The sequence below is a fragment of the Mauremys reevesii genome, linkage group 2 (assembly GCF_016161935.1).
Source record: "Mauremys reevesii isolate NIE-2019 linkage group 2, ASM1616193v1, whole genome shotgun sequence".
In the NCBI taxonomy this organism is placed as follows: Eukaryota; Metazoa; Chordata; order Testudines; family Geoemydidae; genus Mauremys; species Mauremys reevesii.
Genome location: NC_052624.1, coordinates 98,832,931 through 98,849,100, shown reverse-complemented (window position 1 = coordinate 98,849,100; position 16,170 = coordinate 98,832,931). Strand labels below are relative to the sequence as shown.

Here is a 16,170-nt window from a genome sequence, read left to right as displayed (position 1 = left end):
AAGAGTGAATACTGTCACTCTCTCCTTGGTACCCCTGCACGTAGCAGCAGTTAAAGTTGCTACCTGGGCAGAGATAAGGCATCATACCTGGCTCTTACTGCAGCACTGAAGTCTGGGATGGAAGTCTGGGATGTAAGAAAAATGTTACAGGATACAGGAGAAGCTAAAATATCTTTCCCGGCTAGACCAACAAGCTGCCCTTTTTCTTTTTGCAGTAGGGTTAATAATGAGGTTAGCTATTAGCTAAACAAAATTCAGCTACATGCACAGCAATTTAAAAAGTTACACAGTGCGAGAAGTTTTGTGTTTATTTCACAGTGACTGACTTGTGTACAAGGTAAAAAGTCAAAAGGTTAATGAACCAATTAAGATATTAAATGTCATGATTTGTCATGAAATGTCAAAAATTTGACCACTCGACAGTTTTACTTGCAATGGCTTTAGATATTTTTAGTTTTTACTGTACTATTTTGACTCCAATTCACATGAGTTTAATGTAATTATTCATTGAGTTGACATGATGCCGCCTTACCTTAAGGAGATTTGTCAAGTAGTTCTTCAGAAATTCTTTAAGTCGTTTGTACAGTTCTAAGCCAACAAACTGAGCTCCTCCAGGTGTCTGGCCTTTTTTAGATTTAGAAGGAGGTACTCCCGCTCCTCGTGCTTGATTAGACTGGTGTACGCTAGTACAGTAGTTATAAACATGACTGATAGAAAAGTTAAGGAATATCTATGTGTGTATGACAAATATTCTATGCAAATTCTAGGAGTTCCATTTGAACATCTCAGAGTTTATAAACAATGATTTAGCCTGCCTGCGAGGATTACCTGTGGTGTCAGTAAGTAGCATCTGCATGTTGCAAACGGGAAAAGTGAAGGAAAGAGATTAAGTTATTTGTCCAAAGCATCTCAGTCTGTACTGGAACTGAAAACAGAACAACACATTTCTGACTGAATTAATGTAGTAACAATTCTCAAAAGGTCAAAAGTTATCCTGGCAATTGTTTTCTTGTTAATTTAGTTTCTGTTCCCAGCAAAATAATCAAAGAAAACAATATTAAGAGAAGAAACATCATGAAATACATTTAGAGGGTGATAGCAGGAAAAGAGACCACAAGCTTACGTAAAGAAATCTTTCAAGTCTAATCTGACTGCCTTCACTTTTTGCTAGAATTACAAAATGAATGAATAAAGGTGGAAACACAGTGGATATATGTTTATTTTAGTAAAGCATTTATAATAGTCTCAAAGTCTTCACAGAAAAATTCACACTGGTTTGATAGGAATATTGTCATGTTGAATTAAAACTGTCTAAAAGACTGAACAAAAGGTAATAATCAAATTTACCTAAATGCACAGAGGGATCTAGGAAAGTACTGCAGGGATTGATGTTAGGACCAGTCTTAGTTAACATCTGTATTAATAAACTGGAAGATGAAGTAAACCACACTAATTTGCTGATAAAGGTGAAAATGACACACAAGGCTTCTGCGCCAGTTAAACTCCATTTAAACTTTAAATGGATGCACAGGCATTGTGCTGGCCTGCTGCACAGATGTGAATTTCACTTGTTCCTGAACTGGAAGGAATTTAAGCACTACTCTGAACAGACAAAGAAAGGGACCAGAAACATGGACTGAAAATAAAAGTAGATTAATTTTTGAAGAATGCAAGCTAATCACTGCCATCTCCAGTGTTTTTGCCGCCCCAAGCAGTGGGGAAAAAAAAGGCAAAAAAAAAAAAAAGCCACGATCGACACTTCTACCACCGCCGCTTGATTCTTCAGCAGCAATTAAGCGGCAGGTCCTTCCCTCTGAGAGGGACTGAGGGACCCGCTGCCGTTGTGCTGGTGCCTGGAGCCAGCCCTGAAACTAATACAAGCTGAGGAAAAACAAACAAGTGAGCATGTGCACACACAGGGGGAAGGAGAAATATGGGAAGCAGTTATGCAGAAAGAGATCCAGTATCACTAATAGACAGCAAAGTACATATTTGTTTGCAATGTGATGTGATTAAATAAAAGGCCAAAGCAATTTTGGCTGCAAACAGTCATCAAGTCATGGAGCAGTGTGGTAATAATTCCATTATAGCTTTAGTTTGACCAGACATAGAAAACTGCATTTAGTTCTGAATGCCACATTCCCAGGAGAAATTCTAATTTTTAAGTCTTCCCAAGGAATCAGTGGATGTCCCACTGCTCGGGACACATCAAACTAGAGGAGACAAAACTAGGAAGTGTCCTTTACAAAATTGCTTTCCTGTGACTGGGAAATGGATTAGATGATCTAATAGTCTTTATTTTTTAATTTGTAAGACTACCACTCCAGGTCTATGCTTTGACCACTAGGCCAGGATTCTTCGATAAAAAACAAGCACACCTCAAAACTATTTTGCTGAAAGTATGCTTGTGTTTTGATTTTTAACCCTCCCTTTAGAAAGGCGAGCACAATAAAAGGAAATCGGTGAGCAAAATTAAATATCAATAGAATTAGATAACCCAGCATACATTGTGCATCAGAGTCACTATGGACAGATTTGTAACATCAAACTTTAATCACAATCAGAACCTCTGAAAGACAGCAAATACCGCCATCCACATTTTTTTTTTAAATGTATGGCTATCTTAATATTAAGTCACGCAGATTCTTAAAACTAGTTCTCAGCTTAATCAAGAAAGTATTTGACACTTCAGCAAACACAAAGGCTCAAGGTTGTTATGATCACCCTGTTTCCCCCCAGTTTATTTTCTCATTTTCTTCTGCAGCCCCACTTGCATGTTTAAAAAGTCATCTACTTATACCCCAAGAATACAATCCTCTTCGCTTAAATTTTACCCTTTTTGGAAATGTATGCCACGTGTTTATTCCCATGTGTTACCCCTACCTCAGTGCCAAATAGGATTTCCTATAAAAATCCTAAAAAAACACAACATAAAAAATTGGATTAGTGCGAAAATGATGGCAGCTTCATTCCCTGCACCAGTCTTTGATTTCCTGGACACTATCAGTTCATGAAGGTATAAGATCAGAACTATTGTCTTTTTCTAGAAAAGATTAAGCTGACCTTCAACCTAGTTTATCCAAAAGTTCTGGGATCTGTCATTACTCTTACTGATCTGTACCTTAATTCAAGGCTCTCTATTTAAGATGTGATTAATAGTACTATCTGCAATATAATGTTACACTGTCAGCCGAATGCTATATAGTCATCTTTCCAAGTAAGCCTGATACAGAATCCTCTCCCACTTATGCTTTAGTCATACAAGTTATTGGGCTCATTACAAGGATAAATGGGTAAACTTTAATGGTCTGTGATTTACAGGAGGTCAGACTGGATGATCTAGTGATCCCTTCTGGGCTTAAACTCTAGAATCCACTTAGATGATATGCTTAAACTTGGCTTCTATAGAGATGATCATTTGAGAGAGTTGATGCAGATTAGCACAGTTAATCTCTTTCCTTCAATCACATTTTTACTTAAATTCTCATTATTTACTATGTTACCATTATTTACTCATTATTATGCTGCAATTAGCTGTAAATAAGTTTCATTTTCTATAAAGTACTTTGAGTTCATGGGACACAAATAAAAAGTATTTTATTAGTTTTTGGCATTCAGGAGAACAGACCCAGTTCACAGTTGGCTTTTCCTTTTCAGCTTTGTATAGAGAACGGTATCACTGCAATTTACAGTAGTCCAATGGAACTGTAACTTTTAACGGTAGATTGTGTTCACACTAGCCATCCTGTTTTGGTTGAACCATGCCCATTTAGCATTTCCTCCAGCAACTGCAATAACAGGCATACAGTCCCCAGAGCCGGAGTCGGAGAGATGCAATGTAGTTGGGAGAAGTGCTGTACTACAACATTTAAAATGTGTGCATCATCAATGGAGTATTTCCCTACATAATTTTCTTTTAGAGATCCCAATCTCTATCTGACTATACACATACATCTTTTTCCACTTCTGGGGATATAAAAATAGAAGTATATGTTCTGCTGACTAATCAAAAGAAGTTCTATGGTAAGATATTAACTAGAGATTTCTTTAATTTGAAATGTATAAAAAGTGATTCTAATTTGAATAGGGAGGAGTCTGGACTGGCATAGAGAATCTGAAAGGAAAAAGAAGGATCAGGTATGGAAAACATCTCTTTTTTTTTTAAACCTCCTACATGCTAGTCAAGATTCTTAGGTCCTTGCAAAACAGCATTCCATTTGCCATAGGATTAGCATCTCACAACAGCCTACAGAGGCTCCTTTTGAACACTGCTTTCACTGGAACCCGTGATGCTTGGAAAGGTGTAGGTTATGTGCAAGTAGCAACTTCATAGATTACCAGCAAATACATCCACTTCCTCTGTCCTCAGAAAGGCCAGCTATCTCATTCAGTAGACCTTGAATGCTTCCTAGAACTTCATTAGAGAGACTTATTTCATAGTGGGAAAGGAGTTGTTTTATTTGATTAGACAAGGCTAACTAGGCTGCTGTTATCCCTTTCTTATGGCCTCTCCCCTCAAAAAACATTATGTTTTTCTAAGATGCTGAACTTCCCTCACTATTTGTACTTGGGTTAAGACTAAAAAAAGACAGGGTTATATACTCTGATTCTCATGAAAGGGCAGGGAATCATTAGTAAAGAAGCGTGGCACTGTTTTGACCACAGCGTTGCCCGGAGGCAACTCCAAGGTAGGGCATGATGTTCTCCAATTAGCACAGCCAAACTTATGGCAAGCAAAAACAAGACTCTGAGGGATAAATGTAATGGTGATGTCCCTCCTGATAGCTTGAGCAATGATTTGGTAAGGGCATTCCGATCCAAATTTACTTTAATGAAAAAATGGGTGGTTTGAGTACAGGCCTTTGTGCCCAATTTAGCAAACGTCTCAATATGACTGGAGATGTTCCCAAAAGTTGTATGGTCTACATCAGTGGTCACCAACCCATCAATCTTGGAGCCTTGGCCAGTTGATCACGATCTCCGGGCCGCTAAAAGTCTGGCAGCGCAGGGGCTCAGGCAGGATACCTGCCTGTCGTGGCCCCACACCGCTCCCAGAAGCAGCTGGCTGCTGGCACATCTCTGTGGCCCCTGGGGGAAGGTGGAGGATGAGGTGCCTCCGCACGCTGCCCCCGCACCCAGCACCATCCCCACAGCTCCCATTGGCTGGCAACCGGCCAATGGGAGCTGTGGGGGCAGGTGCAGGCAGTACACGGAGACCTGGTGACCCTCTTTCCTCCCCAGGGGCCGTAGAGACGTGCCAGCAGCCAGCCGCTTCCGGGAGCAGCGTGAGGTCATGGCAGGCAGGCAGCCTGCCTGAGCTCCTCTGCAACGCTGACTGGGAGCCGTCTATGGTAAGTGCTGCCCGGCCAGAGCCTGCACTTCGCACCCCCTCCTGCACAGACCCTGCACCCCCTCCCACACCCCAACCCGCGGCCCCAGCCCCCTCCTGCACTCAAACTCCACCCCCAGAGCCCACACCCCTCACCCTCTCTTGCATCCCAACACTCTGCACCAGCCCGGGGCCCTCTCCTGCACCCAAGCTCCCTCCCAGAGCTTGCACCCCAACACCCTGCCCCAGGCTCAGCCCGTAGCCCCCTCCCACACACTGAACCCCTTGGTCCCAGCCCAGAGCCTGCACCCCTCCGAACCTGCTCCAGCCAAGCCCGTGCCCCAGCCCAGTGAAAGTGAGTGAGGGTGGGGGCGAACAAGGGACAGAGGGAGTGGGGAGTAGAGTGAGCGGGGTGGGGCCTCAGGGAAGGAGCAAGATAGATCCTGGGTTGATCTTAAGTTCAAAAAGTGATCTTGTGAGAAAAAGGCTGGAGACCGCTGGTCTACAAGGTATTGAAAGGCTGCAACTGCAGCAAAGTTAACTTTCAATGAACTGGCACTCATTCCTATGCCCCAACCATTCAGCAAAAATTCCACAATATTCAGAATGTAATACAGCATAGCATCAAACCTCTATTTTCACATTATATAATGAATACCTTCTAAATTCTTGCATACTAAATCCAAATAAATTACTTCTTTGAATTAATCAAGGTTGAAAGGACCTTATCGAAAAAGGCCTCTCTCTACTAAACTTGCCCTATCAACAGCCACGCTGTAAGCCTGAAGTGAACTGACTGTACTTCTGTCACTAGGAGATGGAATTGAGGCTTCGCTAGGTCCAGGAAGCCAGGGTACTCACAGCAAGTCTGGTGAGTTCAGAATGAAGTTTCCTGTGGGCATGGCTTTCTTTTGGAGAACTTCCTCACCAGGGGTGTTCCTTAAAAAAAATGGGGAGGGGATGGCTGGAATGGAGTAGTACATGTTTGTCAGCAAGATGTGCCAGCAAGTAGATTATAATATGTGATTATTTTATATCCTGAAAAGTGGGAGGTAGGAGGTGGCAAAGAGTGGAAGACACAATAGAGAATGCAGACCTATGAAAAGTCAGGGGAAGGGGGGAACTGCCCTCCCTGCCCCAGAGCAAATGATAAGAACAGCCATACTGGGTCAGACCAAAGGCCCATCTAGCCAGTATTCTGTCTTCTGACAGTGGCCAATGCCAGCCATTGATGGACCTATCCTCCATGAACTTAGTTCTTTTTTGAATCCTGTTAATAGTCTTGGCTTTCACAACATCCTTTGGGAAGGAGTTCCACAGGCTGACTGTGAGTTGTGTGAAAAATGATGCTCTTGTTGCCCTCTATGTGCCAGAATGAGAACACATATAGCAGTTCAAAGTTCCACTCAAGTAACAGAGCATCTATTCCCCCAAAGACTGGATCCCTGAATGCGCTGAAATAACCCTCTGTCTTCCTATTGATCTTGATGATAATTCTGCAGTTCCCCAACTCTAGTGTACTGCAGACATCTTGTGGTTGAGTTCCCATGACCCTGGACCAAGTGGTGTTCAACCCAGGATGAACAGCCGCATGTGGGAGTTTGTCCGTTTACTTCCTGTGATTCCTTGCCTATAACCTCTGGTCGCATTGTCCGACTGCACCCAGAAGGGCTTGATGACAAGATTGTGTACAATGGAGAGCCGAGTGACTTTTGCCTTCATTTTGAGGTGATCAATTAACTACCACCTCTTTGTGGTCCCTTTGCTCTAGATCATCCCAATAGGTTCAATTTTTGTATTCAGAACTGACCACTGGGAGGTCCCCTCCGCCCCCGCCAGGTTCCTGTGATCCAGCCTTCACCATAGGGCCAGCAGCTGGAGAATCATCAATACAGTCCTTTGATACTGATTCCACACTGAAACAGCAATTTTTTCTGCTCTTATTGGTATCTAGGCCCCAAGGACCACCTCCAAGCTCACTGCTATGGATAAACACCTATAAGCAACCCTATACAGATGCTGAGGTCACAGAAGGACTGATCCCAACACTGTAAGCCTGCCCTGTGTTGACTCTGCTGTGTTCACTATCCAACTAGGCTTCCAGGAGGACCAAGTGTTGAGAGAGATAGGAATCATAGAATATCATAGAAGATCTTTTCTCTGCTAGTGATCCAACTCCCGGCTCTCCAAAAAGGAGCATAACCTGCTGATGGCCTCTCACCAGTCAATCATCTAAGTAGGGGTGCATTTGTAGTCCTTTCTTGAGGCCTCAAAGGACCTCAAGAACTATTATAGCGTTGCTGAGAGTTCTTGGCAAATTATCCCTAAATTTAGTTATTTCTGCAAACAGAATGGAAGCAAGGTTTAATTCTCACACAGAAACCAACTGGCATCATTTATTTACTTGCATGAAAGTGTGCAATTGACAAAGACATTCTAGCAAAAAATAAGACGGACATTCATAGAACAAATCTCAAGCATGCACATAATCAAAGTCTTCTACATAGTCAAATTTTGGTATTCTTCCAGCTTGACTTTTGTATTAATCAAACCACAAATTACAGAATTTACTCCTGTTGTGTGGTCCATCAGAAAGTATTCCTGTACATAAAATGACCTTCCGTATGTTCTACATGTAAAAATAATACTGCTCTCATGCTGTTGATGTTTACACTCTGTGCCCCAATATGCTATAACCAGCCACCGACAGGAAGACTGATGTATTCAAAACAAAATCTGAAATGCTGCATGTGTAATCAATCTGTAATCCTGAAACAAAGTACATCACATAGTCCAAAAATCACAAGGAGAGTTCTATAAAAAGAATTCTTGCCTTGGAGAAAGTAAAACCTAGTTTCATAACAGCAGCATATTTCAGAAGTCATGTGTGTATCCAAGTGGCTATTAGGAAATATTAAAAGATCTCACTGGAATGTTTTTGCAATTTTGTATAGTCATTTACAAATCAAGCTGAGGGGACAAATAATTACTCAGAGGGTATTCTGTCCCAATATGCAGAGGAGCGTAGTCTTACTTCTTTCCCAAGCTAATTGTCCAGCTAGCAAACATCAGGACCTGATCCAATAATGTGATGAGTATCTGCTAAGAGGGGCTAGTTGCCCTCAATTTCTATTACTTTCAAGACAGACACAACACTTTTCAGAATTAGAACCTAATGCAAGTTATTTCTAAACTGATCCTGCTATTAAGCGATACTGAGGCCTGGTCTACACTACGCGTTTAAACCGAATTTAGCAGCATTAAACCGATTTAACCCTGCACCCATCCACACAATGAGGCCCTTTATAATCGATATAAATGGCTCTTTAAACCGGTTTCTGTACTCCTCCCCGACGAGAGGAGTAGCGCTGAAATCGGTATTGCCAGGTCGGATTAGGGTTAGTGTGGCCGCAAATCGACGGTATTGGCCTCCAGGCGGTATCCCACAGTGCACCACTGTGACCGCTCTGGAAAGCGATCTGAACTCGGATGCACTGGCTGGGTAGACAGGAAAAGCCCTGCAAACTTTTGAATTTCATTTCCTGTTTGCCGAGCGTGGAGCTCTGATCAGCACAGGTGGCGATGCAGTCCCAAATCCAAAAAGAGCTCCAGCATGGACCGTATGGGAGATACTGGATCTGATCGCTGTACGGGGAGACAAATCTGTTCTATCAGAGCTCCGTTACAGAAGACGAAATGAAAAAGCATTTGAAAAAATCTCCAGGCTATGATAGCCAGAGGCCACAGCACAGTGCTGCGTGAGAAGCGTAACGGAAAGCCAAAGAATCAAATGGATGCTCATGGAGGGAGGGACGGAGTGCTGAGGACTCCAGCTATCCCACAGTCCCCGGAAAGCATTTGCATTCTTGACTGGGCTCCAAATGCCTGAAGGGTCAAAAACATTTTCCCGGGTGTTTCAGGATGTATGTCGTCAATTTACACCCTTCCCCCCCCCCCGAAAAAAGAAAAGGGAAAAAAATCGTTTCTCGCCTTTTTTCAATGTCACCCTATGTCTACTTCATGCTGCTGGTAGATGGGGTGCTGCAGCGCTAAACCGCAGCATCCTCTCCTCTCCCCTCCCCGGTGGTAGACGGTACAGTGCAAAAGGACTGGTATCCATCCTCATCATCCTGTGAGTGCTCCTGGCTGGCCTCGGTGAGGTCGGCCTGGGGCGCCTGGGTAAAAATAGGAATGACTCCTGGTCATTCCCAGCAGATGGTACAGAACTGCTGGTAACCGTCCTCATCATAGCAACTGGGGACTGAGCTCCATCAGCCCCCCCCCCCCCTTTCATGTGTAAAGAAAAGATTCTGTACTGCCTGGACTATCATAGTAGTATCATAGTAGTGGGGGCTTCCTCCCCCTCATTTTATCTCACTAAAAGGTCTTTCTTATTCCTGCATTCTTTATTACTTCATCACACAAATGGGGGGGACACTGCCACGGTAGCCCAGGAGGGTTGGGGGAGGAGGGAAGCAATGGGTGGGGTTGTTGCAGGGGCACCCCCTAGAATGGCATGCAGCTCATCATTTCTGCGGGATCTCTGGGGCTCTGACACGGAGCGGCTGTGCTCTCTGGTTCTCTAGTACACTTGCCCCATATTCTAGGCTGGACTGACTATTTTTAGACAAAACAGAGGAAGGGAATGACCCGCGGAGTCATTCCCATTTTTGCCTATGCGCCCCCGGCCGACCTCAGCGAGGCCAGCCAGGAGCACCCATAATAGCAGCAGACGGTACAGAACGACTGATAACCGTCATCTCATTGCCAATTTACAATGGCAGACAGTGCAATATGACTGGTAATTGTCTCTGCTATCTTGCAAAGGCAAATGAATGCTGCTGTGTAGCAGTGCAGTACCGCGTCTGTCAGCAGCATCCAGTACACATATGGTGACAGTGACAAAAGGCAAAATGGGCTCCAGGATTGCCATGCTATGGCGTCTGCCAGGGCAATCCAGGGAAAAAGAGCGCAAAATGATTGTCTGCCGTTGCTTTCCCGGAGGAAGGATTGAGTGACGACATTTACTCAATCACCCGCGACACTGTTTTTGCATTGGGATTTCAACCCAGAATTCCAATGAGCAGGGGAGACTGCGGGAACTATGGGATAGCTACAGGTTCGCTACCCACAGTGCAACGCTCTGGAAATCGACGCTAGCCTCGGTACATGGACGCACACTGCCGAATTAATGTGCTTAGTGTGGCCGCGTGCACTTGACTTTATACAATCTGTTTTACAAAAACGGTTTATGTAAAATCGGAATAATCTCGTAGTGTAAACATACCCTAACTTTAAACCTAAGGCCAAAAAAACCACACAAAAAAATGTATGGGGGAAAATGAAGCCATAATACAGTCTCCTGATGCCCTTCAAGGGTATAAGATTCAAGAGACAAAAATCTCCGAGCTTTCCTTCCCTTTCTTGTAAATTGTGATACACAATCACCAGAACTGGCCAATAGCTAGGTTATAATTCAACTTCAACACATGCATCCTAAAAGTTGCTTGTCTCTTTGCAATGCTTCCAAAAATACCTTGACTACTCATCTAAAGCTCATCTGTGCAGAACACAGAGTTGTCTCAGGGGCCAGCCACAGTGTGTGGAACAAACAAGCACACTCACCACCTACTGCTCAAATTAATTCACCATCAGGCAGAGTGTTTACAAGGCTGCTGCACAATTTCAAAACAGTAACATAAGCTTCTAGAAAAAATATATTTCAGATCCTTCTAGGTAGCTCTTATATACCCAGGCACTAGTATGAAACCGCTCTCCACAATTTTTTTTTTTAATTATTTCCCATCTGTACTATGTCGGGATAGTTTTCCACAAGACTGACAAAACATTTACCTTTAATCATGTAAAGTACTATATAAAAGTGTTGTAGGCATATTCCCAGTTTACATGGGAAGAGATGAAGCAGTTCGCAAAGGGACTTGTTTAGAGAGTCAGTGGCAAAATTCAGATTAGATTTTAGCCATCCCTGACAGCAAATATTGTGCAGGAGCAACTATACATATGTATATTGGCGAAAGAACGCATTTGTCTACAATGTGAACTTCAACTGTTTAAATACAAGTCTGAATTCCATAGGAAGAAAAGCAAAAGAAGCTAACCTAAATCTACCAAATAAATTCCAATGGCCCTCCTCACAGCATAAATCTCAGATTTCCCTGCAATCCCAAACTCCCCTTTGCAATCATGGTAACAGACTACAACAAATAAATTATAACTACACATACATATACATAAAAACATACTAACTTTTAGGCATGTATATCCACACACTATTAAAATTCTATGGTAACAGAATGCTGTATCTGGAAGCGTATAGGATACCTTCGGAGTTAGGATACCTTAGTTATGGTTTCCAAAGCAATTTTAACTTGTGTGCCTTGTGGAAGTGTAATATTTAGTTGCCACGTCCATTTACAAACACACACAGGAGATATAGTATAGAATATTTCTTACTGTATCTGTAAGGGAGCAAGTTACGATAAGAACCATAACTCAGATTTCTTGAATCCATGCATTTAAAAGTTTCAGCATCAACACTCCAATAGCTGTGATCAATATGAGAGTCAAATGAGAAAAAAGTGACTGATGATGCACAATGCAGTTATTTCAAACTGAAGAGATCCAAATGCCAGAGTTACCATATAGTCATATCTATATGTCCAAGGCTGTTTATTGAAGTTACTGTACAAGGGAAAATGTGCAGAGTGTGTGTGTGTGTGTTTCATTATCAGATGCAACTTTTTCCCCCACACATAAATGTATAGGTTTTTATTTCAACCTGAAGGGCTCCTTATATGCATATGCTGACACACATTCAGAGATGTTGTGAAACATCATATACTGCACACAAACAGCATGGATGGTGATGGGTAATGGATACTGCACTGATGTCCCCAGTGTGATCCCAAACTACTTGACAGGAAAGTGGAGGGCTGCCTTGCAATGGAGCTGAAGGAGAAGCAGACAAATGCCAGGTGTTAAAAACTCCCTTACTGAACCCCTTAGTGTACTATCAATGTGAGGAGAGCACAGTCAATTCAGCTAATGTGCCAGATATGGGGAGAGGAGATACATTAAGTTTAAAAAGTGCTCCACCTACATTCTACTAGATTGTACTGAAAGTTTGACTTCTGTCAAGAGAAGTGGATCCATCATAGAACTGTCTTGTTAACTCCTTCACTAGTATCGTACTTCAGGTTGTTTGCAGACAGAAATCTGTATTGTGTAAACAGTTTAGTATCAATAGCCAAATAAAAATAAGCCTCATTTCTGGAATGACTGGAGAATACAGACAACTGAAGCAGCAAGTGATCCTAAACTTGAAATATTAAGAGAAAAACAAACAAACCAACCAACCCACCAACACAGCACATCACAGAGCAGAAACAGAGGATGTATGCAGTAGAAATCATTGTCTACTTAGCCAACTGCTTTTCAAGACATTTAAAGTTTGCATTACATAGTGGTCAGAAGTATCCCAGTGGAGGCTTCTGTGCAGCTGTCTTTGGTTAAGATAGAAATGCCTACGGCCTAAATAGCAAGAGCTAGCCTGAATTTGCCTACGGCCTAAATAGCAAGAGCTAGCCTGAATTTGTATCGCATCTGGCCATTTGCTTGGGCAGTCCTCCTACTGATATTGTAGGAAAAGCCAATCTGCCAAATAAATAAATAAATAAATAAATAAAAATAAATAAAAAAAATATACCTTACCATGATTTTATATTTTAATTTATAAAAAAGTTATTTTAAGTTTATAAACTGTAAATACACTGCATTTAACTGTTATTTTAGTTCACAATGGTAGGTGGATGTGTTTGTTTACAGCTGGTATAGTAGGTAAAGCAATTACATTTAACAGAGGAATACTAGAGAAGTCTAATTCTGCCCACAGATACGCTAATATTTAGCTCTAACAGAGGTCAAAAAGTGACAAAAAAAAATGATTTCAAGGAGTAAAGCAGAAAATGGTTGAACAAAAATTTTAATCCCAGTAAAACAATTTTACAAATAAGGAAAAGATTATGCAGGAAATAATGAGATGTAGCAAAACAAGATCTTTAGTGAAGCTCCTAAATTTAAATATTAAAAAGGAATACCTGGGAAATCCTTGTTAAAAGTAATTAGTGAATTGTTAATCAGAACACTTTAGTGTAACAAACAGCTTTTGGAGTATCGGGCTTATTGGAACAATGCTTATTCAAATTTTAGATCATCCTAAATTTGGACAGCTCCCTTTAATGTATATTTCACATAGAAATTAATGTCATGGAATACTGACTAACCAAATGTTTTGTATGTTCTTCTGAGATAGATAACTTGTTTTTTCGTTTTTTAAAAACTAAAAGATAGAGTTTTTTAAATGCCAGTATCAACAAAAATGGTACTTACCTGATTGAATATTTTACAGACTGTGCACTTCCCATCTCTCCCCAGAACAAATGAAAAAGGTAAAAACATGTTCTACCCGCATGAGTAGAATTGTTATTTATTACAAATGCATAGCTTTTGAAGTGTTTAAACAGTATAGATTTTAAAGATATAAAGTAGCCAGATTTTGTTTTAAAATTTAGAACCATACAATATGATTGCTCTGACTGGTTTAAGAATAAATGGATTAGATAGTTCCTTGAGAACAATGATCATCAAATTATGTTTTACAAACGAAGATGGGAAAGTGCTGCAGGGAAATGGAAGATCGTGAGGCTATTCCACAAGATTTATGGCAGAGTATGCAGAAATTGAAGAATCACGATTTTGAAGAAAAGAAAACGTATGTTTTTACCCAAAGTAAAATGCGCACGTACGGTGGAACTCCAAAAAGAAATGCAATATTTTAAAACTTTTGATATTTCTATTCATCAGACAATTTATTGACAGCCATTCATGCTTTCATCCTTTGTTTGGAGCAGACAGAATAGAGAGGTTAGCAAAATAATACTTATTACTACTACTGTATATGTTGTGCTAATTATGGCAGTGTATTAGCTCTCTATTATGGAAGTAAACTTGAAAATAGGACTTGGATGCTTTTGAAAGTTTTACCCATTTATTTTTTGTTTGGTCACTTTAGGCAGGGTGTGGATTAGTGGACATGTTTCCTTGGAGACAATAAATTAGCCAGTAAGAATATTTCCTCTTTGTTGGAGGAGACACTGCTGATCTGACATTGAAAGTGACTTACAGATAGATCAAGTCAGATAAACAGGGTGGAGAGGTTACTCACATTGTGCAGTAACAGCAGATCTTCAAGATAGGAGTGCTCCACTTCAGATGTGCATGCATACCTCAAACCCTTGAAAGGAGATTTTCCCACTAGCAGTGCCTGTTTGGCACACACATGCACTCTATGCCTCCTCGTTCCAGACCAGAGTCATACAGGGATGCACAGATGAACTGCCCTCAGTTCCTTCTCCACCCGAACATCTACACAGAAAACAGTCCAAACCAGAGGGGAAGGAGGGTAGGTAGTGGAGCACACATAGGGACATACATCTCGAAGAACTGAAGTTACTGCACAAGGTAAGTAACCACTTCTTTTTCTTCAAGTAGTGTCCCTATGAGTGCTCTACTTCAGGTGACTTCTGAGCAGTTTTCGCAGAGGGAGGAAGCTTTGGAACTAAGTCCAAAACTGAAGATGACAGAGCAGTACCCAGAGCCGCACTGGCTCTGACGGCATAGATTAAAGCATAGTGTTTCAAAAAAGCCCACACAGCAGCCCTACATATCTCAGACACCAGTATGTTTAAGCAATGCTGCAGTTTATGAAATTGTATTTGACCATAACAGCCCGATAGTTCACTAACAGCACCCTTGCAGTTAAGGATGAACAGGACTTCTGTCCAAAGAGATCCAGCCTCTTTTGTCCCTGTCATAAGAAACAGACCTGAGAAGTGTTGCCTGCCCTGTCATTTACCACATCCATTTCTAGGGAGTTGGGTAGAGGGTTGGAGAACAAGAAATCAGATTCCTTATGTGTGTGTGTGTGGGGGGGGGGGGGTCATCATACTTTTTATTTGCCTTTTTACACATTGGTGGAATAGGTATTTAGCAGGTGTCTGCCACACTGGATCCAGGAGCACCTTGTTAATGGCTAATGCCACCCTGGAGGATTTTGCTGACTGTAGAATATCCAATGGCTTGCATTGTGAATCCCTGACCTTTCTGGGTGGAACCTGAGCGTCAGCTACCCTCTACATGAGATCTTGAAATTGCCAAAAACTGTCGGTCACAGAAGGTGGAGGAAGCATAACTGCATCATCTGGAGATGAGGACGAATGAGTGTTTTAGGGGTGGCCTGGCCTCCTGTTCCTCAAACATCTCCTGTTGTGATAGGGAAAGAACTGAACAACCCTAATGTCCTTTTGAGATGGTGGTGGTCTGGAGAATTGCTGTCAGTAAGCAGTCCAGGGATCCCAGTATGGCCACTGAGAGGGGGAGATGTGGCATATGGGAGTGAGGATGGCATGCAGGGTTGGTTCCACTTTTGATGATGGTTGCTATCTTCCCTATGACTGTCAAAGAATGGGTTCCTGACAGGATATGTTGGGGAATGTGGGACTGAAACAGAAAAGGCCAACTGGAAGGTCCCTTCATCCTCCTCCACATCATCCAATGAAGGAGCCCATACACAAAAAGGTGGAGAGTGCTGCAGTACTTCGGGAAGGTAGCAGTCTGGAGACCAAGCTTTCAGTACCAGAAGACACTCGGTACCCATGAGGAGTAGGGATACTGACTCATCCATTAAAGACTGGTCCCTTGTGTAGCTAACCTTTTGCAGTACTGAGTAGGGAATCAGTCCTGATGCGGTAGCTGAGGATGCA

General features: G+C 42.0%; 1 protein-coding gene across 4 annotated transcripts in view; it reads right to left on the bottom strand.

Annotated features, from left to right (window-relative positions):
• The window catches only part of CUL1 (cullin 1), a 120,809-nt gene that overhangs the window by 46,429 nt on the left and 58,210 nt on the right, over positions 1-16,170 (bottom strand). For all 4 annotated transcript variants that reach the window (XM_039524355.1, XM_039524356.1, XM_039524357.1 and 1 more), the window contains exon 3: positions 533-707. In XM_039524355.1, the coding sequence (XP_039380289.1) occupies positions 533-707 (175 nt within the window). The remainder of the gene's footprint in view (positions 1-532; positions 708-16,170) is intronic.